The sequence below is a fragment of the Nipponia nippon genome, unplaced genomic scaffold (genome assembly GCF_047370975.1).
Source record: "Nipponia nippon isolate SJK-2023a ecotype South Korea unplaced genomic scaffold, ASM4737097v1 scaffold_1, whole genome shotgun sequence".
NCBI classification, from domain to species: domain Eukaryota; kingdom Metazoa; phylum Chordata; class Aves; order Pelecaniformes; family Threskiornithidae; genus Nipponia; species Nipponia nippon.
In genome coordinates, this window is record NW_028262290.1 from 144,997,798 (window position 1) to 145,021,755 (window position 23,958).

The 23,958-nt window shown below is 41.2% G+C and overlaps 1 protein-coding gene across 3 annotated transcripts in view; it reads left to right on the forward strand.

Moving 5' to 3' along the window:
* Window positions 1–16,997: 16,997 nt before the first annotated feature.
* Window positions 16,998–23,958, forward strand: part of LOC104013315 (macrophage mannose receptor 1) — a 66,834-nt gene continuing 59,873 nt past the window's right edge. The window contains exons 1-3 of one of the 3 annotated variants that reach the window (XM_087776067.1): window positions 16,998–17,282; window positions 21,053–21,454; window positions 23,052–23,225. In XM_087776067.1, coding sequence (XP_087632193.1) covers window positions 17,222–17,282; window positions 21,053–21,454; window positions 23,052–23,225 — 637 coding nt within the window. In that variant the 5' untranslated portion in view covers window positions 16,998–17,221. The remainder of the gene's footprint in view (window positions 17,283–21,052; window positions 21,455–23,051; window positions 23,226–23,958) is intronic. The other 2 variants (XM_009465804.2, XM_087776081.1) reach the window with 2 other exon arrangements.

Genomic DNA, 23,958 nt, shown 5'->3' on the forward strand with positions numbered 1-23,958 from the left:
GCTGAGCAGCATTCAGTGGGATCCTGTAGTTCAGCAGCAGCAATGCAAAAAATCCAAATCCCCACTCTCCTGTACATACATATAGATATTCAATCAGTTCCATATACTATGTGTGTTTCTTAATGGTTATCTCCTCCTTTCATATGCTCCCACAATAATACAGGTGTCTTGTGGAGCCTTGAAGTTGTTTCTGAAATGCAGGCAGTCCTGCTCTTTAATCTCTGAAATACCCTCTCTGTCCCTCTTCACTGGGTCAGGCACACAACTGCTGTAATTGGGCTTCGTATTTTTCAAGTCTCTGTAATGTCGCTTTGGCCTACTCTGTATTCTTCACATAGCACCTTGCCATTAACTTTGGATCATCATTTTCTGATTCGCTTTAGTTTTTATTTCATCGGCGGTACAGTTTTGCAAGGGAATTGGCCAGATTTCAACCCAGGAAAAGAGAACTTCTGTTCTTGGGGACCAAAGTTTAGTTCCAAATGGTTTAATGATACAAGCTGATAGTTGCAGCCTATTTGCTATTTTTATCCATTACAGGATTCAGACAGGCAATTACTTTAGTATGTGTGGCAAGTCCATCATGAACTTTTGTGAGTGGTTCACCATACATTGAGTGGTGCTTTTAAGAATTTGGTTATGCTTATACAACCCCAGAGATGATTTCAGCTTTCATTCCAACTAGACGATGCACTTAACAGCTTTTGCAGTCTTGTTTCCCTCTGCTAGAGACTTTGTACATTCTTCAAACTCTAGTTTGTCACTAAGGACTTCATATGATGGATGGATTGGGGGAATGTAGGAGAAAGTTGATTGTTAATAGTGTAAGAGCAGTCTATTCCAACCCTGCATTTATCAAAGTTTGTGTCTAGATTTTTCAGGTGTTAATTTATATCTTGCAAAGTGAAATCATGTCCTTCAGGAGCAGAGCTTGTTTCTGCAACTGCCTGAAAAAAAAGTTTCTAAATCTGTGACAAATAGGGATGTACTTCTAGAACGCCATGGGCTGCTTTCAAAATATTTTCTTCATTCTACAGTGAATTAATGTGTGCACACAAATTCCAAGTAGTTAGAAATGATAACTTTTTAAGCATTACTGAATGGCTGCCATTTTTACCACACAGGTAGATGAAGACTAAGCTTTTCCAAGAATAAGTCAGTCAGTCAGTGCTGCTGGGATGATTCTCTTTGATGCGTCCTGGCCTCATCTTTGAAAATAAACTGCTAGAAAAATATTCTGTTATGGAACAGTTCTAAAGATAACAACCAAAATCTCATAATCAGCTCTTCATTTTGTTCTCATGCTTTACTCCGGAGGAGGCTATTCTAATTATTTTAATTGTACCACTTAGGTAGAGCAAATAGAATAGATTTAAGTGTTTAAAAGTAAATGCTTTCCTTTGGAAGTCGTTGTTTTTAAAGTGTCGTACTGTGCTGAACACAATATTCTGACGGAAATGCCTGTCTGCCTCATTAGCTGACCCTATTAAGAAGTGGAATTTGTAACAGACCCTGTAAGAGTTTCCACTTAAGCATAATCCAGTATATTTGTGTATTTTTATCATTGTATTTGTGCTATTAATCTGTTCCCTTCTCATATTTTTCTATTATTATTTTGGGTAATTTTAATGATTTTTTTTTTAAATAGAGTTTACATAAAGGCAACTCCCAGCTAAAAGAGAATCACATTCATAAAATATGGAGTCAGCAATGGGTCCAAGTGCAGCACATTTGTAATCATGTTGGGAGTGCCCATCCTGGTCTTCAAAATACTCTATTTAACAAGCCTCTTTCACCAAGCCTTTTTGTTTTCCTTTTTGTCTTTATTTTAGTATTAGGTGGGAAAAGTGAGTCTTTTCCCTCTCCCATTTGTATTGGCTCTTTTTCAAATAAATCAATAACTATTGCACACAAAAACATGGCGATCTCGACATATTTCTATTTTCTGTCTTGCCTCCTACTCCTTCCTATGTTTGTATTTTCCTTTCATTTTTATCCTACCAAACCTCAACTTTACTGGTCTCAGTTCCCAGCAAGTCTTTCAGGCTGCAGCCAGTTGTGTGATGCACAGCTCTCCTCAGTATTTGGAAATAACTGTTCACTGTTGAAGATTTGCTGCAAAATCCTCCTGTGGTCTGCCAGGAATCTTGTTGCCATCGTTGCAGTTTATGGTCGCTTGATTTGTTTCTGGTTGTTTTCTTTACTAAGTTCGATTTTTAAAATGCTTCAGAACACTAATGGGTACTTTGCAGTTCCCCCTCCTCCAAGTTCAAAGAGAATTGTCTTGCTTAAACAGTTTGAGCGTGTGTTGAATCGGAGTGTGTCTTGACAGTGATAATGTCCCCATTATCTATTGGAATTTTGTATAGTAATGTCAATTTAGCCTCTTTCTTAAAGCCTCTTCTCTTACCTATATAATGCTGGTGCTGACTATATTCAGTTTATGACCTTGGAATTCCTCCCTCCTTTTTTTCTGGAAGACATTTGAGTCAAAGATTTAACCAAATAAGTAGCAGCTCTGATCAGAACTACTTTCAGTTCATGTTTTTGATAAAAAAACAGGATAAGCACCACACATTCCCTGGATGTGTTCCGAGAAATCCAGATCCAAATACCCGTGCTCACGGGGACCTCCGTATCCTGGGGTACTGGTATGCAAAGGGGTGACACCGGAGGCGTGACTCCACATCAGCCTTTTGAAGGAGTGCTCCAGACTGAATGCGGCACTGCACGCTTACTCGTCCTAAACGAGGGACTGGAAGGTCTCAGATGCTGGATGCTTGCGGAGTTAATTTTCTGTATCCTTACTAATAGCAAAACTGTTATTATTACAGTTGCAATATAGTTTCATATATAGAGAGCAGTCAGGAAAAATAGCGTTGACCTCCTACATATGCAATTTTATTTTTTGAAGGTTCCACTGCCCTTTCAAGGGTTATGACCTCCTGGCTCATTACCGCCAGACTGGTTTTTATCGGCAGCCCTACTGCATGTTCCACAACAGTAAATTCTGTAGGCTTAAGAATCTTTCTTATCAACGTAGTCTGCAAAAAGATCATCTCTCTTTCATGATTCCCTCCTAAGCCCTGGGATCCTACAGGACAGCTGTAGCACTGGCTACATATTCATGGAATATTTAAGCCCACCTTGTGCACTGAGTTTACTGGAATATCAAGATCGCCTGCTTTTTTGATTTCCATTGAGGGCGCAAAGTTTTAAACTGTCCCTTGGAAAAAAAAAAAAAAAAAAGGACTTGGCCACTGAGGTGCAACAGTCTTGGGTTAATTTATTTTAAGAATAAAAATCAGTCCTACATTAGATCAGTATCAGCATTGTAAACCTAAAGAGTTTGTTTTTCATTTGAGAAGGTTGGTAAGGGAGGATCTTTAGCGTTTTTGATAGGAAGACGCTGTGTTCAGGTATTGAAGGAGATGTCACTTCCAGCATATGCTTCACATGGATAGTAACATTTGCTTCACTGATTCTTTGATCTTCCATTGATTGTGCCTCCCAATGCAAAACGGTAAAGCATGTTGTGCCATAAAATGAATCTTGACTGCAGATCTAGTCTGTCGTAATTACCCAAAAATACTTATTTTGTCTGAATTCCTCAGCTAAATCAGACTTGTTCCATAGCTCATTACGGGTATTTGGGCTATTTTATTTTTTATTTTTAATACTTGCTTGTCTCACAGAACAGAAGGGGCAGCTGTTGAAGGTATCTGTGGTAAAACGTGGAATACAGTAGTCAATCTTTCTGGGTAATGTTGTACTTTGGAATAGCAATGACAAGTAAGAGACCACGATGAAATGGATTTAATACTTCACTGCCAAATTTGTTGAGCGTTGGCTTCACTCGCATTGGGTATGACATGTGGGGTAGGGTCTCAAGGACTTAAGAGTGGTGGAGAGAATGAAGGAAACCAGCAAATTAGCACTTGAGGTGGATGATGCAATCAGGAGAGACAAAGAAGGAAGAAGGCTTTGTGCAAATAAATGAATTTTTGTTATTAAAGCTTTGTTTCTAGGACACACATGCTTCGTATAGAGAAGATTCATCCGTAGAAACCCTCAATTGTCTGCAAACCAAGTAGTATTTTAAGTCTGTGTAAAAAGTAACCTCTTTGTGTTATAAAAGATGTGAAGTAAGCCAGGGCTGGGAGTGAAATCAGAATTATGGCATGTTCTGTAATGTCAAGAGACTTACAGAAGTTTCCTGCTTTGGGTGCAGTAGTTAAAAGTACCTCACCTAGGAGAATTACTAAAATGAACAAAAATTAAGGATATATAGGCAAGTCTTTTGGGACAGTATTCCAACTCCTATTGCACATGATATCCTGAGCATTTCAGTGTTCATCTTCAATTGCTTACATTTGCACTGACTAGTTTGTAGGGAAAATCAGATTTTGTTTTATGAAGCACTTCAGCTTTCTTCCCCCTATACCTACGTTTGCTGTTCGCCACTTGGCTCTCAGCTTTAAGAGTGTAAAGGAAGCGTGGGATGTATATATGGAGCATGGTTTACTATATCCTGCGTTGCTGCCTGTGGGACATTTGCTGATTTGGTTTCCTGTAAAAACTGATACATCAGCTCACTTCTGGTCATAGATAACAGGCAGGAAGAGCTGCCAGGACTCCCAAGAAGAATAGTCCATATAAATCCTCCATGCAGCACAGAGCTGAAGTGAGTAGTTTTATTTTAGGAAGAAAAAGCAAACGGCATGTTTTGATACTGCAGAAGGAAGCGGTTCTCAGAAAATGCAGGTATTTTAAGTTGTTCATGATTTCAAACCCATTGCTCTACAGAATGCCTAGATAAGATGACAATGGCAGTATGAAATGAAATAAGAGAGAAACGAAGTTGCCGTGTCATTGCTGACTTGATTGCTTGGCAGCTGCCGTAATGGGTCTGCCCGAGCAGGTGTGCACTGTACTGGTTAAAATAACAAATTTCACAAACAGACTGGGAGGATCTCTTGTACTGAACTGAATGCTGCAGATATCTAATTTCTGGGATTGCTAGTGGAGGTAATCTAATTTGGGTTTAAACGCAGATAGCACAAGCAACTCTTAGTCAATGAAAAATCTATGATTTATCTACAGACTCTCACAGTACTTGGAATGACAAAAGTGCTTTGAAATATTAAGAAGTTTCTTTTTGAAACCTCTAGGCTTGAACATCCTCTGTGAAATGGTGGAGATGGAAATTATAGAAAAGACATTGGTCTTGACAAAAAGAGTGTCCAAAAAAAGGAAAAACCTACTCTATCACAAAACTATTCTTGACCTATCAGAGTAATTGTTTCCATTTGAATTTTTCCGATTTAACTGCCATTTAATCAGTTTTGAGACTTCACATTTAGGATTAAACTAACAGCTAGGTTTCACATTTTCAAAGTCATTTTGATGCCTAACTCCCACAGAAATGAGGCATCAAAATAATCCAGCCACAACTGTGGCTGATCTCTTGCTTCTAGCCAAGGCACCAGGGAAGGCAAATAACTAATCCCAAACTCTACCTGCTTTGGGATTATTACGCCTTTCCTCTAGGCACTTTTTACCTTTTACTGGATGTTCTTTCCCATGTGCAGTTTGGGGTTTTTGTTTTGTTTTTTACTTTGACTTACACAAGTGTCGTGGTTTAACCCAGCCAGCAACTAAGCACCACGCAGCCGCTCGCTCACTCCCCCCACCCCAGTGGGATGGGGGAGAGAACTGGAAGGGTGAAAGTCAGAAAACTCGTGAGTTGAGATAAGAACAGTTTAATAATTGAAGTAAAAAGAAATAGAATAGTAATAATAATAATAATATACAAAGCAAGTGATACACTATACAATTGCTCACCACCTGCCGACCGATGCCCAGCATGTCCCTGAGCAGTGATCGCTGCCCCCCGGCCAACTCCCCCAGTTATATACTGAGCATGGCGTCATATGGTATGGAATAACCCTTTGGCCAGTTTGGGTCAGCTGTCCTGGCTGTGCCCCCTCACAGCTTCTGGTGCAGCTGGCAGGGCAGGAGAAGCTGAAAAGTCCTTGACCAGTGTAAGCACTACTTAGCAACAACTAAGACATCAGGGTGCTATCAACATTATTCTCATACTAAATCCAAAACACAGCACTATGCCAGCTACTAGGAAGAAAAATCAACTCTATCCCAGCTGAAACCAGGACAATAAGTAATATCTTGTCCATCTATGGAATTACTGACAGAAGCTGGAGTCCAGGTCACCCATAAACAGCCTCTATCTGTATGAAAACAGGAGATGAAGGCTCTCCCGGTAACAGGAGCATTGCTTTTTGGCCAGGGAGGAGGTGCAGGACTATTTCATAGGAGAGAAAGGGAGGGTATATGAGGCTCCTCAGCCCTGCAGTGCTGTTGATGTCCATGTGTGAGGGTTGGCCTCCACTGTTGGTGCAAAAAAGGAGATAGTAGTCACAGAAAATAGCATGGTACTCGAAGGTGTTTTGAGGAGCGGGACTTTTTTTGGCTAGGGCCCAGACTGGCTGCTGTTGTCTAGCATTTTGGTCTTTTACATGGTTTTCAGAACCATGTTTGAATTTGGCTCCCTGCTGTTCTGAGGAAAGCTTTTATGATTGTACTTTACTGCTCACTCTGCAAACAAGTTTTATCATGAGGAACATTGCAGTCTCACCTACGAATGGTCACCATCTTACAAGTATTGATTGCCCTACACAGTATGCTATGTCAGCGTGCCTTAAACTGGTGAAATGTGGCATGCAGTGACTGTGCCGCGCACCACTAACACACAGAAAACCAGTAGCTGAGGTTAAATTCCAGGAGCTCTGGATTCTAGTCCTGTTTGCACATCATGAGAGTGCTGTTTCCCTGGATTCAAAATCTCTTGGCATAGCTCCCGGGAATCTGGACTACTTCCCTTTCAGATTTTTCAAAGTCAATATTCATAAATATTCTCAAGGAAATGCCTGTTGAGTCTGTTACACAGTGGTACAAGACATTTCACTTAAATCTCAACATTTTAAAATATTTCTTTTAATGGGAAACCAGTTGGACGAGTAACAGTGAAACTGGATGTTTTCCTTAGGTATACAACAGGTACAGCTTGGCTTTGAGGCAGTGTGAGATTTTCTGACTCCTCGTAATGCTTCCCAGTTGGAGAGAAAAAGGTGATTCAGTCTCTCTGCTTTTTCATGCCAGGGCATTTCTGCTGAAAATGCTCCCCAGTGAGGAGCTGAAGCGATGGCTTACATCAGGATGCTTCTGGCCCAAGCCAATCATTTCACTGCTGGTTCACTGAGCAGTTTTCAGATGGCAGGTTCTTTGGGGCAGTGTAGTGCTGTTCAAGTATTTAACATGTTGCGCTACATTTCTTAATAACTTTGGAGCTCTTGCCAAACTTCTCAAAATTCAAGGCAAGGCTGTTGAATTTCCCAGAAATGATGATTTACAGACTTAGACTCACCCTGCATATGTCATCAAAACTTTGTAAGAGGACGAGAGCTGTTTAAATTTCTGTCTTTATCGTTCTCCCATGAAGACCTACCACAGGAGACACTGCATCAAAATAAAGTGGTAAGGTGTTTATCTCCTGGAGTGGAGGAAAAAGTAAGAAGGCTCATTCCTGCAACTCCAGCAGCCTCCTGAGATCCAGGTAAGGATTAAGCCCCAAGGTGTCTTTTATACCAGTCCCAGCCTCCTGTTTCAGTATGTGCCTTCTCACAGCAGCACTCAGCATCCTCCCAGCCCCTCCTCACCCCGCAGCAGGTCTGCTCCCTCCATCAGGGCTACTCCCACACACCAGGTAGCACCAGCCTCCCTCCCTCTACCCCTGTCTCGCAGGTCATCCTCCTTCAGACCACCATCTACAAAATTGTTACACGGCTTTTATTTCATTTGAAATAGCCTGGAGGGTAGAATAGCTTTGAGACTGTCTCAGCCACTTTTTGGCTCATAAATTTCACTGTATTCGATACTCAATATACACAGCACTATGTTTGCTCGTCTAGTAAGTCAAGGGAGGTAGTAACTACCCCATTTTAAGAGTAAGGAAGTGAAGGCAGGAAAAAAGCAAAACACAGGATCACTGTTGTGTACTTAGGACTGGCTTTATGGAGAACTGTGTGTTCATCAGGCCTGACGATGTTCCTGGGTGACACTCCAGTGACAGGACACATGCTGTGCAGATCTGAACTCCACCGTGGGGGGCTTCCGTCACCATGCACGTGCCCAGGTCGAATGCACCCTGCTGTGGTCTAATGAGTCATCCCATCTTGTGAATCCAGCATGACAATCATTTTTCAAACGAACTTGGTGAACTGCGCCTGAATGCGTAAACAGTTTTGGACTAATGAAAATGACATTATTTGGTGACTAAACAATGTCAAATAAAACCATCATTATCAATCTCGGCCATTCTCAGGAGAGACAAACCTAGCACATTTCTGAGCAAAACAGAGGGTGAGCTGCAGTGGGGCGGAGGGCCATCTCGCGCTTCTGGTGCTGGCCTGAAGGGAAGTCACGGGGAGGGACGCTCGGTCTGTTCGGGCGCAGACAGAACTGAAGAGTGGAAATTTTATTCTGTTCTGCAGGAAATATTACCAAAAGAAAAATCCTGTTGTTGAAATTAGAATGAAATGTAACAATATTCTGTGAAATAAAATTTCATTTTTTCCCCTGCTATATTGAAAATGCAATAATATGTACTCAGTGACTGTTTAGTTTACATAGTACTTCATAATATTTCAGTTTTACTGAGTTCATTTTCTGATGAAAAAAGATTTTTAAATTCTGCAAAAATGGTGAAAAAAAATCCAGACAGCACAGGCTTAAGGAGTTCGTTGAATAAGACAGGAGGTTTGAACATTAAGTCATAGGTGTAACTGCAATTCTCAATGGCTTTAGTGAAATTAGGTATATTTCCTTCCAAAAAATCTAATATTCTGCCCATGGATAAACCCTGTATTATGGGTAACACTTCATAAACTTAAGGTCAGCATATGTTTAAACTTCTTTAACAATAATCTGACTAATATTAGAGAGAGTATCAATTTTTTTTTTAAATGTGCCTTTTTTACCCATATTATTGTTTAATTTCATAGTTCTTTGGGAAATTGCACTGAAACCTGTTTTCTTTTTTCAGATAAAACTCCTCTGTCACATGTGTGCAGTACGTTGCTACTGTAACCATCATGAATTAATATTCATGATGGCATAGACCTACTGGCATACTGATCGCGGATATAGACTTTCATTTATAATAAAGAATATTGCAATGTTGCTCAACTACTACCCGACAGAATAGTTCCCAGAAGAATGATTTAAAGATTTCTCAGGTATCCTCTTAATACTCATAGGAATGCCATATTATTCCTATTCCAGTGAGACAGGATCAAATCCATGGTTAAGGAGTGTGGCCTATGATTTAATCCAAAATTAGATTATTTGAAGTAAAGTTAAAACAAACAAACAAAGAAACACCAAAATAATCCTCTTCTCTGCAAACAAAGCCAAGCCAGACTCTCTACCTGACAGTTACCTATTGATCCCATAGCCTGCTCAGAAGTTTCTTCTTAAATAGTCTTCTACTGATTTATTTCTGTCCTAAAGATTGAGAGTTCTTGAAGGACCTCTGACAGCTCATGTCTATGGTTTTATTTGGAGTTGATAGTGATAATGGATACGAACACAGCTGTTTTTGAATTAAACTGGATTTTTTTGTGCTTGTACCATGATATGGCAAATAGAAAGGACTGACAAACCAGCTCTGCACCATTTATCCTTTTAGCTTTCTCTATCATGTCTCAACTTTTGCCTGTCATTTCTAAAAAAAACTATCTCCTGGTAAGAAAATCTCTTCATCCTTTATTAAATACTGTTTCCTCTGTGAACTGCCACATTTCTGCTGCGTCTTTTAACCACGATAAATAACTAGAACTGAGTGTACAGCTCAAAGGTAATAACTGTTATCAGTATGTTATGACATCACATCCGTTTCAAGGTGTGCTCTGCTCGACTCCCACTGAGTTCCAAATTTTGCTGAGCTTTGACTCTGCAATAATATCCACATAGTTGGATATTATTATGCATGAAGAAAACAGAGGCCACTGGCATACTTGTAAAGTTATGAGGGGGGTTAAAGATGCATATTCATTTTGCTAATTGAGAAGTAGTCTTATCAAAAGATTTATGGCACCTAGATAAATGAGAAATGGCGGTCCGGAGCTTTATAATTGTCTCGTGCAGATAACAGCGCCGTGGGTCCTGCTGCTCTGGTTGAATACAGCTCTTTGCCATGCAGAGCACTGTAATTAAAACAAAATTCCCACAGTTAGCACTTTAAGTGCTTTATTATTACAGAATGGGAGAAAAAAAATGAATAGACTGTGAAGAGCAACCAATGCTTACTACAGCGGCATTCCCTTTCTGTGTCCTGGCTGGAGGGGATTTGTAGCATGGATTTCACGTTTGAGAACAATTCTGTTCTGGGAGTGAGCTGAGGTACTTTACCTCCCAGATCAGTGGTGAGCTATTTTCCTCCTGTACAACAGATACCTGCCATAGCTTGTAGGCAGATGATGGAGAAAGGAAGTTAATCCCATTTGCTTTATGCTGGACAACTGAAAGTTTAAAAAGGTAATAAAAAAAGTTTTTTTTTTTTTAAAAAAGAAAAGCATGTAGGGCTTCACAATAAAGCCTTGAGGTGTTGCCTTGAGAAAAACAAAATGGTTATTCAGACTTAATATTTATTCTATTGCCCTACTTAGCGCAATGATGTATGTATCCTGTTCAGGAATGCAGGCCCAGGCTCAAGTTAGGTAAGACTGGACATCTGAGGTGTTCACGGAAGGGTATGAGACCCAAATTGTTCCTCTTTTTTTCTCCAGTGACAGCAAAGGGAGGTTAGGATGATGGTACTGCTGTCTTAGGAGTTGCGTAGGTGGGCTGAACACATCTGGGTATTTAGAGGAGATTTTTTTGGTGGGATTTAAAGTAATTACAGGACAGTGAATCTACTTTATTGGCAGTGCTTTACTTTTTTTTTTTTTTCTTCTCACCAGTGATCAAAATTTCTTGTTGAGATAATGGTATTGTAAAACAAGGGCTGAACTGGATCCTACTTATGCACTGTTTTGTTCACTGTTCCTACTAGCTGTCTCATTTTTACATGCTTGCAGAAGTCAACAGGATGAGCTTAAGCCTTGCAAAGCAAGAGATAAGATGAAAAAGTGCTGAAAGTTTTCATAACCCTTCTTTCTATTAGTTTCTGTAGGGAGGTAAGGCGCCTGATTCAGCCTTAGCTACCTTTGAAATCAGCTTTGATGACCGTTAGCATCCATAGGTTTGTGTCTTGGCTCTTTTAGTTCATACACAACAGTGCTATAATTTTTCCTGAATTTGATAGTTACATTTAGTTTGTCTGTCATCGAAAATTCTTAGAGAAAATTCAAGATTTCTGTCCATTTTCTTTGATTTTCCTCTTAGCTTTTAACTCCTTTTGACCCCTGAAAGATTCTGGTTTAAATAAACCTAAATTCTCTGACTCCTATATACTAATTAGAATGTATAGAATAATAAAGTTCTTGAAATGATCTTCATAAATAATGCTTTAGTCTGTGTCTGTTGTGGTTTAACCCCAGCCGGCTGCTAAGCACCACACAGCCGCTCACTCACTCCCCCCAGGTGGGACGGGGGAGAGAACCAGAAGGGTAAAAGTGAGAAAACTCCTGGGTTGAGATAAAGACAGTTTAACAGGCAAAGCAAAAAGCTGCATGCACAAGCAAAACAAAATAAGGAATTAATTCACTGTTTCCCATCGGCAGGCAGGTGTTCAGCTACTTCCCGAGGAAAGCAGGGCCTTGGGAAGACAGACGCCGTAAGTCTGAGTGTCCCCCCTTCCTCTTCCTCCTTTCCCCAGCTTTTATTGCTGAGCGTGACATCATACAGTGTGGAATAGCCCTTTTGTCAGTTGGGGTCAGCTGTCCTGGATGTGTCCCCTCCCAACTTCTCGCCCACCCCTAGCCAACTCGCTGACAGGGCAGCATGAGAAGCAGGAAAGGCCTTGATGCTGTGCAAGCACTGTTCAGCAATAACTAAAACATCCCTCTGTTATCAACAGTGTTTTGGTCATAAATCCAAAACATAGCACCATCTGAGCTGCTATGAAGAAAATTAACTCCATCCCAGCCAAAACCAGTACAGTGTCTAACTTTAATTAGCTCTTTACAACAATACAAACTTCTAGAAAACTAACTCTCCAAGACCATTCAGTAGCGTGAGAACGTTGTTTAAATAATTTAGGACAACTAATGAAATGCTGAAATGTTTATAGGCTTCCATTACGGGTAACCCATTGTAGCATCAAAAACCCCTTGCTTGGTTGCATATAAACTACTTCACTGTTCACAGAATAAGAGTGTAATGTCTGTATCAGGAGAGAAAGCATTTACAACTTGATATATCACAAGCAAGTTGTGATGTCAAGCATTTAAGAAAAAACACTGAGAAGAATTAAGCTAGGGAGAAGTCACCAGCATCTTCCACTGCAGAACTTCCAAACATCAGTGTCTTAAGGCTGGAAGGCTTCATGATGCCCATGGAAGAAACCTTTCAATACAAAAATCTTTGGTATCTATCTTTGGATTCTATTTAAACTAGGTGGTTTTTCTTGGTGGGTGGATAGAAAGCGACGCAGTTTACGGCTACATTCCTCCCTGTCCCTAAGCAGAATATCTTTACTTTCTAGGCTATTCTCTGAAATGTATATAACTTACATATAGTTTGTGGTTTTGAGATAAAAAATCATGTATATGCTGAACTGGTGGCTTGTCTATGGAGAAGTCCTTTCATTAAAAGAACGTAAAAGTCTTGGCTGCGTTCACCAAGTGGCCCCTAACATAATATACTAATTTTAAGATGTGAATACCTTATAACTAAGGAGCTCTCATATGTATTTTATATGAAACAGTCCCCACCCCACAATCCAATATCTAGCTGTATTTCTGAAACATGACATAGTAGAATACCATGGAAAAATAAAAGTAGAACGGATAAAAGGCACATGACAGGATCTATGTAGGCACACTGGGTGTTCTACAGCCATGCACCTTCTTTCCTTTGCCACCTGAGACTCCTCTGTGATGACAGAAACCAGAAACCTTCCCGAACATCTTTACTTGGCCTGAGCACCTGAAAACTTTGGGCTGTATTTACTGTGGCTTTTAACTATGCAGGCGACATTCATTTGTAGCTGTAAGCAACCAGAAGTGCAAGGGTGTGGACATTTCTCTTTCTTTTCATCGTGCGGGCCAAGTATAAACTGCATTTGATATGTTGAAAATCACGAGAGCATACATACATTCCCAATAGCCATGCATCTTTACAAGCAATTAAAGTATATGCAAGGAACAATGACATTCTTGCTTTGTAGTAAAGGCAGAATGTTGGAATTTTTAATGTTTTTTAAATTTAAAGAACAGATAGAAGGTTGCATTAGTTGAATTTAATGTGAATATTGTACATGATATTAATGGTATCCTCAAGGGACTTTTACTAAATAAAGGTTCTCTGGTGACAGATATTAAAGCCTTGATTGTTCTCCTTCCTGAAATATTTTATTATATTTTTAGAAATCAGAAACCTCGAAATCAATTTTTGAATAACATTTCAGAGGAATCTGATTTGCATAAAAAGGAAATATTAACTTTGCCAATTCCTATTTTTTTGCCCTGCTCAATGTCTTATTTATATAGCTTCTTAATATAGTACAGGTATTGTGATAATAGTGAGGACACAAACGACGCGCATTTTGTTCTTGAGTATATGTTTATTATATATGAGCATGCAAACATTAGAAATGTATAGAAAACTACTGAATGCCATCTGAGAGATACAGGTTCCCACACAAAACATCAAAAAACATCTTGGATGCAAATGTGAAAGAACAGATAACAACCCAGTTGTTTTGCTTCAACACAAACAAAATAGGCATATTATGTTTCAGGTCTGCATATGATTTCATTTAGACTGAACTTTCCATCTTCCTGTTGACTGTCAAAGTCAAAGGCCACTGCAACTTCAGGATTTCGGGGTATTTTGCCAGGACGAGTCACCAGTTGCAAGTACTGGATGTGCCAGAAGCAGAGAGGGTCCGACCTGTTTCAGAGGAATTTAGGCCTTTCTGTTCCAAATGTAAATGGCAGCTGGCTTGCTACCCACGGAGAGAGGTGGAAACATATGTCTATCTAGGGCATGTATCCTGTCATTAGTTATTTAGCAGATTGGAATTCTGGTAACTATTTGCCTACAAATCACTATAGCCTGAGACTTTCCTGAATCCATTTGTCTAAAAAGAGAGAAAATCTTTCCCTTGGACTATATCAGATCAGAACATACGATTCATGTATTTGCATGATGATTCCCAAAGAGCGAGCCAGATCCAGACATAACTGTTGAGGAGAATGCTGCAGATGAGACATGGAGGCTATGTGAATAAGCTCATCGAGACCTGTGCTGCCCTAGGCAGGGTATACTTATATATACATATATATACACACACACCACACTCAAAGTGGCTTTGAAGTGGCAATATCTCCAGTGTATGCAAGGGACAATGAGAAAAAGGCAGTTTTCAGATCAGGAAGGGAGCTAATTTAGTGAGGCACAGATCCCAAGAAAGGCTGGAATACTCGTCTTGGAAGTAGCTCTTCCGATGTCTCATTTTGGTTGGAAGGGACCTCTGGAAGTGATCTAGCATGGCCCCCTCCCCAAAGCAGGGCTAACTTGAAATTTAGATCAGGTTGCCCAGCTCCTCGTCCAGTTCAGTTTTGAGAATCTCCAAGAATGGCCTAATACCGTTCCTTCTGTCACTTCAGAGTATAGCTCATTCCTGGTACAGCCACTGACTGCCAAATAGGCATAACTACTCATCTACTTACTTCCATTTTTCTGCCTATTTATGTGACACACATATGCCCCAAAGTTACGTGCAGCCCCCGTTGCTATTTGAATCATCTGGGTTTAATCTAAAGACTTTTCTGGCAGTTGTACTTACTTACATTGAGACTGCACTTCACACAGTGTCTCCCTTCTCTGTTTATCTTGGGCCAAAAGAATACCACGAATTCCCAAAATTTCAGTGACGGTCTTTCTTACAAATAACAGTATTCTGCTGGGGCAGCAGCATTATTCTCCATCTTCTGACTTGTTCCTTCTAGCACTAGATGGCTTCCTGGGCTTCCAGGTGTTGCTAACTGCTAGCAAAATAAATACGTAAACAAATACTAAGGTGACTTAGGAAAATATTTTTTCTTCCACCTCTAAAAACACTTTTCAGACATGCTTTGAATGCCTGAATCCTTTGAAGGCTGTAGTGCTAGAATATGGAGGAATTCTTCATTTCTGAATTGTACTATGATTATTTGAGTTAGCTATAATCTCCTCAGTGCAAGCACTCAGATCTTTTTAGTTGTTCAGCATAAAGGCCATTGCAAATAGTTATTGAATAATAAATACCTGCCATATACTGCAGCAAGAGATGAAGTTTTCCAAGTGAGAAATCATCAACATAACGATACAGAACCTTGCCGATTAGGGCTGAAATACTTCCCACCTCCTGTCGCTGGGCCAGGCTCTTTCTGACCTTTGCCTGGGTCCACAGATGTCACGAGAAATTATGAAGCACTTCCTCTTCACTCCCCGCACGTAGTCCACAGGAGGGCCCAGCACAGCTGAAGTGCCCGGCTGGAATCCTCTCCGATGTTAACAGGAGTTTCATCATTGCCTTCAAATGAACTTGACTTCAAATGAGCTTGACTTTATCTCCATTGTTTCTTCTCTAATAATATTGTCAAAGTACCTTCTCACTCTGCCCTGTTTCCTTCCATACTAATCTCACATTGTTGTTTCCCTGGATGTGCTCTACTTTTCCACTCAGAACTTTCAGCAAGGAGGCTTTCAAAGATTTTCAATACTTACTAGAGATTTCTGAGTGTATGACAGTACAGGGAGAGCTGCTGTACAACATGCTTCACACAGAGCAGGTTTGGTTGCTTCTCAAATTTGTGTATGCTGTATAGCAAAGCTCAGTAAGTCTGATATGTTACAAAAGTCTCTATGTGTAAAACAGCAGTAAGACTCTTGTTCCATCCATTTGGGACCCTTCAGACCATATACTGATAACGGCCTCTATGGAATAACATGCTGCTCCCCACAAAAAAAGCACACGGGGAGGTCTCCTACCCAGCACGCAAAGAAGCCGTAAAAACCTCAAGGCAGATTGTGCTCTAAAGGCACCTGTTCAGAAAGATTATTTCATTCCAGATAGGTGCTTCAGCTTGTGAAAACCCAGCTAGCCAGCAGGGTTCTGTTTTTCTCACACTGTGATTCATGAGCAAGATCTGAATCCTGTTAACAGCAGATATAGCCACCACAGTCAGAAGAATAAATCAATCAATCAATTAATCAATCAATCGATTGCAATTAATTTATTGGCGCTCAGAAAATACCTAGTTAGAGTTTTTAAGCCCGTGCGTCCCCTCCGGCCCTTCCTTCCCCCCACCCCGGGCATCGGCTGCGCCTCCCGCCGCGCCCCGTCCCCGGTGCCGGCCCCGGCCGCCTGCCCGCGCTCCGCTCCCCGGCGGTTGTTGGAGCAACCCGCTCGCACGCGGGGGCAGAGTGATGGGGGACGGGGGGCAACCCAAATCCCGGGTCCCCAAAAGTAGGTCTCTGCTGCCTCTGCAGTCCTCGCCCTCGGGAGAGAGCCGGCCGTTCCAGCGGGGGTTCTGTTTGAGGCTTGGGTTCGCCTCCGAAAGAGAGGAGGGGGATGTCCTGCTCCCTCGGCGCGGGTTTGGCTCGTTTTCTTGAAAAAAAAAAACCAACCGCTGACCCACATGCAAAGCTGTCAGGGCCGCAAAGAGGATTAAAAAAAAAAAAAACCCCACATCACCACAACAACAAAAAACCCGCCCAGCCCTCCTCTCAGCTATCACCACTTTATCACCTGCATGTGCCTGGAAGGAGGCTCTTCCCTCCGCTGGGAGAAAAAAAAAAATCAGCTTAGGAAAGCAAAGTTTGAACAGCGAATTCCTGTTATTTCAAAACGCCCCATGTGACAGGATATTTCCTTATCATTTCGAGCCCAGAGCTTTCCCCCGATCCACCAGCCCTTCACAAGTGCGGAGGACCTGCCCGGCGGGAAGCCCTCTCCTCACAGCGGCGAGGCGCCACGGGCGAAGCCGCGGCGATGGCTCCGTCCTCGCTCCTGCTTTTCCTTGCACTTCTCCCCCGGGTTTTTTCGCTGCTGGGTAAGTGCCCGCAGGGGCTGGGGGGGATGAGGCGTGCCGGGAAAAGAGCGGGGTCGCGGCGGGCACCGAGCCCAGCTTGACCTGGGGCTTGAGGGCGGGAGGGAAAAAGCCGCACAGGTGGAGAAGCCCGCGGCCATTTTAACCCCCTCGGTGCTGCCTGAGGGGATCCTCGAAGCGGCGGGGCGGGCGGCTGAGGGAGGGCCCGAGGGGAGGCTGTCGCCTCCCCTCGGGCCCTCCCTCAGCCGCCCGCCCGAACTGTCTCCCCCTCCTCACCCACACCCTGAGGTGCCCCGTGGGCGAAGCTGCCTGACGAGGCAGCCCTTTGGGTGCCCATGGTGTTGTGGGCGCCAAACATGGCCATGAGCGGCAGTGCCTCAGTTTCCCCCACAGCCTAAGGGACTCAGCTCCCAGTCAATTTAACGCCGTCACCCAGCTTTCCCTCAGCTGCCTCCTTGCCGCCAAGGTGTCGGGGGAAGTTAAGGTAGCTGAGGTATTGGCATGGAATAGAGCTGTGAAAACAGATGAAAGCTGTGTTTCTTGGTGAAACCTGGAGCTTGCACCCTCTCGCTCTGAGAATTACTGTGATTTCCAGCGCACTGCTATTTTTTAGTGAAAGTTTTGTATCTGCCCTTCCCGAAAGCCTCTCAGCATCCTCGGCTCACCAGTTTGAGGTCTACTGAAGCACAACTTCATCACACTGCCTTGTAACCTTTCTTGCCTTATGTAATTAGCAGCAATCATTGCAGGCTATCTGGTAAGCGAGAGTCTGCATGGAGAAGAGTTATCCTGCCTGCTTGCTGTCTTATTGCTCCCCCATCTCTCACTTCTGGCTTAGGTGTGCTCTTCTGGTGCTCTCCATTACTGTTTAATGCTGGTAGCGCTTCACTGGCTTCACGAGTTACTTCTTGATTTACACCTGCATAATCTTTGATAGTTTGCAAATGCTGCAGAGTGTGAAGCTATGTTGGCATACTGGAAATCTCTACTGTGGAAAACGTACTTGGCCAGTGAGCTTTTACAGTACATGGTGCAATTTTTTGGGTGTAAGCTGGGGCCAGAGATAGGCAAATAGTCACAGTGTGGTGGGTGAAGAAAAATGAAAGCCTATGAGAAAAATTCTATTAGGATCTACTTGGGACAGTTGAGGGAAAATATGCTAGATCTCCCTGGATGGGTTATAACAGTGAGGTAAGTTGGTTCCTGTGCCTGGCACTTTCCTATGCATTTTAAAGAACCTCCTTCCAGGAGTAATTTTCAAAATATGTATTAGTCTGTTAGAAATTGGTGTAATTCAAAGTACCAAGACTCTGGTACTCATGATCACACTGTGGTGGACCTTTAAGTGTACCACCTACAGTTCATCTGTAATGAAGAATGGCACCCTGTTACGGGAATTCTATAACAAATGTTGCTACAGGACAGTGAAACACAGTTAATGGTTATATGAGTAATTCTGCTCAGCCCATTTTACAGATACATCTCATGATGTTGACGGGAGCAGTATCAAGTGTTTACAGAGAAGAGTTGGCAGGGCATAGAAAGTGTTGCACAAATACCTGGCTTGTTTCATATTCTTCTAGGCTATCTAATAACTCCCACGGAAAGTGTTGTATGGGAATCCTCTTTGGTGTCCAAGCAGGCAGAAAAACACAGAAATAAAGCTGTAAACTAGAGCAACACAGGACCATGCTACAAGTCTGCTGTATGGTCATGAATGAGACAGGAGCAACTCTGAGGGGAAGGAAATCCTGCAACTACAGTCCCAGCCACAGTTTCTCCTGCATCCTGCTGCCCCCTGTTCTGTCTTCCTGTTTTGGTGCCAACTTATTTTCAGTGCCTGCTTGGCTATGTTGGCCCTTTAGCTGCTTACCTATGTATTATTCCCTGTCAGAGCCCTGTGTGTGCTGGGGCCTTGTATAAGCAGCTGTGTTGCATTTACACACCTGTAAAGGTGCAGTCAGAAAAGCAGAAGACCAAAGATTTGTCTTCCCCCCCACACACTGGCCAGACCTTTTTGTTTAGCTTTCTGACCTTGTTTCTGAAGCCCAAACTCTGCACCCTTTGAGGCTTGGGTGCAGCAACCCAGGCTTTTGACTCTGGGGTACCTTTTTCACGTGCATACCATCCTCTCTTTAATACCATAAGCTGCATAAAATAAGGAATGTTATTTTAGGCCACAAATACAATTTTAGCACCTTGAAAGATCAGGCAGTGTTTTCTACACATGTGAAAATGTGTGACATCTCTTTTACCCAGAAACTTCAAATAAGATTTCAGGAAAAGGAGAGTTGCAAGCATTGCATGTACCAGTTTACAATAACATTGTGCTAAATGCTAGTAGAAAAGCAGAATAAAAAAAGTTATCACCAGCAGTGATAATTATACATTTCCTTGTATTGTCTGTGAGTAAAACAGATTGGCAAAAGGCAACGATTTCTGTCTCCATGCTCATCAGTTTTACACTACTTCCCAGTGAGTTGGAAGCCAAAGGACAGGAGAAGGAAGCTGAACCATGGATGAGATAAGTCTAGGTCAGCTGTTTCTCTGAGAGAGTTATTTGTTCCCAGGTTGTTCTTCTGATCATTTCCGTATTGGAGCCTCAGCAGAGAAGCGAAAATTTTCTGTAGTTAACCTGTTGTCCCCTTAAACAGTTCTCCGTTATAGAATTTGTTTAATTTGGTAATCATAGACTAAAATAAATAATGTTTTAATTAGCTTCAATCCCCAGAGTCACATAAATTAGTATTTCTCTTTCCTAGCTTGTAGCCCAGTTAAAATACTGTTTTAAGACCTTAAGCATCCTATTACATTACGTGATCCAGTGTCAGAGAGAACTATTAAGTTATTGTGCTAAAATGTATCTCAAGGGGATCAGAGAAGAGAAATTCTCAGTCTTTGGGCAAGACCAGCTCAGAAATGTTACACTCCATAGTACATCCAAGTGTAAGAGATTCTAAAAACTTTTCTAGTAGTTACAATTTTGAAATAAACCTTGAATAAATGAAAATGCATTCTGTGGAGCACTGTTTACTTAGAGGGAGAAATAACTTTGGGACCTATGAAGAGCCTTGTAGATTTTCGTAAGTCATTAAGAGTCATACCTGATGATGGCAAATCCCACCGTTGTCAGTATTTCATTCATAATGGAGACATGTAAGAAAGGAGAAAGAAATCACTGATTACTGCAGTTGAGTGAAAAATGAATATGCTGTTCTAGCCCAAAAATTCTTCCCCTCAGTTAAGACTTTAAGGATTTTAGCAGACCTTATGGGAACAGAACTCCCCACTGTGGGGAAATGGAGCCTGAAAAACTTACTGGCTGTTGTCATCTCCTCATGCCTGGGTGCCAGGATCAAGGAGCCAGTGCTGCTGGAGTGCTCAGTGTTGGGATCTGCAGTGCACGGTGTGTGTGCTCCCTTGTTTCAGTAACTCCCATGGGTGCAGCTTGGAATAATACCATGAGCATGTTTTTTCTCTTCAGTTTAACCCATGCTTTAAAGCTACAGGAGACACTAATTTGCATCTCTGCTGCTTTGCACTTGTGAGTGTGGATGCTTTCACTGCTGCAAAATAGTTTAAAAGTACCCACATCTGAACTAGTTGCATTCTAGAGTCACTTTAGCAGATGTAGGCCACTGGAGTACTGCACCTTCTTTTGCTGAAGAGATGATGAGATTTTAACCCCAAGAATAGTGTCCTGATTCATATTTCGTTTAGATAGTAAGTAAGATACTTCAAACCAAATGATTCCAGTGTTTTTTGTCTTGCAGATACTAGCATCTTCTTAATATATAATGAAGATCACAAGCGCTGTGTACTGGCTCAGAGTTCTAATTCAGTGACTGTTGCTCCTTGCGTTCAAGAAAATGAGTCACAAAAATTCAGGTGGGTCTCAGATCACCAGCTTATGAGCATAGCATTCAAATTGTGCTTGGGAGTGCCTTCGAAGAAAGACTGGGTTCCGATCACTCTGTATCCTTGTGACAAAGCTAGTGAACTTCAGCGATGGGAATGCAGAAATGAGACTCTTTTTGCAATCCAAGGGGAAGATTTGTTTTTCAACTATGGAAACAGACAGGAAAGGAATATTATGCTGTACAAGGGATCTGGTTTGTGGAGTAGGTGGAAAGTCTACGGAACCACAGACGATCTGTGTTCTCGAGGCTATGAAGGTAAAGTTCCGTAAATTAATTTCTGTATTTCAAACTCATTTCTATGTGTATCTAATTAAAATATGTAGAAGTGTAGGAGAATTTCCTTCATCTCATTAATGATCAGTGAGTGTGACTTCTGGTGAAACCAGCAATACTTGAGAGTGTGGTTTATGTTTTTTGAGGGCTTCGTTTTGCTTTTTTGTCAGTTGTCAACATTCTGATAGATAATTAACCATGCATGGTAGTGATTCATTTGGAGAGGGGAAAAAAAGGCTATGGTTATTCAGAACACGTGTATAACTAGCACACAACAGTTAGCTTTTACTATTTACATGTGTACAGAAAGACATGGTGTGAGTGTATAGTCTGTTGATTATGTGTTTGGTTTTTTGTCGACAAATATGAATTATGCTGCAAGGATTTAATTAACTCTTGATATCTTCAGTTCCAGCATATTGAAGATGCCTTCCTAGGTGCTTGAAGTGAGTCTCAGAGTTGGTGCTGAAGTGTTAGACAAAGAAATAAGATAATTTAAACAGAAACGTAGAATTGTTTAGGTTGGAAAAGACCTTTAAGGTCATTGAGTCCAAGTGTAAACCTAACACTGCCAAGTCCACCATTAAACCATGTCCCTAAGCACCACATCTACATGTCTTTTAAATACCTCCAGGGAAATAGTTAAATTTGAAAAAGTTATGTATGATACATACATACATATATACCTATATTTATGATAAGTATCTGGGAATACATTTGGCTTCCCATTTAGTGTTCTTTGATAAACATAAATGGGCACAGAGGGAGGTAAGGATGCATTTTCTAGGGTTTACACAAAGGCTGATTACAGTACTAGTCCTTGGTCTAGAGCCAGAATAAAAGAACCGTAGCAAAGCAAATTATGTGAAAGGAGGCAGGGGGAAGATGGAGTGATGGCCTGCCATTCCTTCCTCCTTTGTTTTCTAGCAGCTCTGTGAGACAGTGACCTTGGTATGTCACCTCTAGCAATCCCTGTCAAGTAGCGTTCCTCTGTGTGTCTTCCCATCAATGCGTGTACATTATATGTGCACACACAGAAAACTGCTTTAGTTACTTTGATAAGTTTCATCAACTCAGGTTTCTGATGAAACAAAAATTATCTTTAGATGCCAATGGAAATTTTATCTGGGCATAATATATTGGAGTCACTCTGTGGTATATACCTTTCAAGTTTATATGTATGTACTCTTCGCTGTCTGAAATGGTCAGCAATTGAGTGGGTTATTGACAGAAGAATCAGCAGTTGTTTGTGCTTAAAAAGAAAATTGCTTAACTGTGTGGATTTTATACTTTTGATTGTTATGCATGTAAAATTTAGCCTGGGAATGTACTTGTCTTGGCTCAGTGAGTTCCGGTCAGTTGTCTCCTTAAGCAACAAAAATTTGTCTCATTGTGGACGTGGTTATCAGCTTAGACCTAGAGAGTAAAATTATCAATGTCTCATTTCTAGTACAGTTTGTATACTAAGCTAGCAAGTTCTGTTTGGTCTGATACGCTATAATATGATCATAAAGCTGAACAGATATGTATCCCATGCTTATTACTGCTTATACATTTTTAAATTGTTGTGTCTCCTTAGATACCTACACAGTGAAAGGAAATGCCAACGGAGCACCTTGTGTATTCCCTTTTAAGTTTGGTGATAAATGGTATGCTGACTGCACAGATGCTGGCCGATCAGATGGCTGGTTCTGGTGTGGAACCACTTCAAACTTTGATGTAGACAAGATGTATGGATTTTGCCCATTGAAATGTAAGTTTTGTATGTTCAAGATTCTTCTGTGCTGTTACTCAGCTGCCTGGAAATATTGGTGTCCTTAACATGTGCTTTACTGTACAAAATACAGTTTGAAATGGTGCATTTTTCTGTCACCATGCACTACTTAAATATGCAAATATAGGACTCGGCATAAAAAAAAATTGACCACCTACATCCAGGTGAAAGTGTGTTGATCATACGCTGTAATCTGTAATTACACCATTTACTTAAACAGAAAGTTAATTATGTGTAAAGATATTACATTAGTATATGCAAAAGGCCCTGTAGAAGTTTATGCAGCAGAATTGGAAGCTAGAATATAGCTTAACTGAAAATTAAGACTACTTTGTAGAGTGAGTTGCCTTTCAAACGTGAAGGAACTTACATGAACTTTTTACTGAATCCCAGTATTTCCCAAATCTGTGTGCTATGTTGTAGTTTTGTATTTAAAAACAATGAGAAGTATTCATATTCTAAATTCCCTGGTTTGTGTATAGTTAGAGTTTCAACCATAGTATTATGAATATACAGAACTTTATTTAGAAATGTTGGTATTACTTTAAGTAAATTGGAGTAATATGCCTGTATATATTTGAATTCTTTTAAATTTGAATAAAATTTCTGTGAACTTCTGTAAAATATGTACTAAGCATTTTGTCTGCAAGCTGCTGCTTCTTCTGTCATGCTGAAAGAGGTAGCACTTCTCCCTCCCTTCTTCTTTATAACT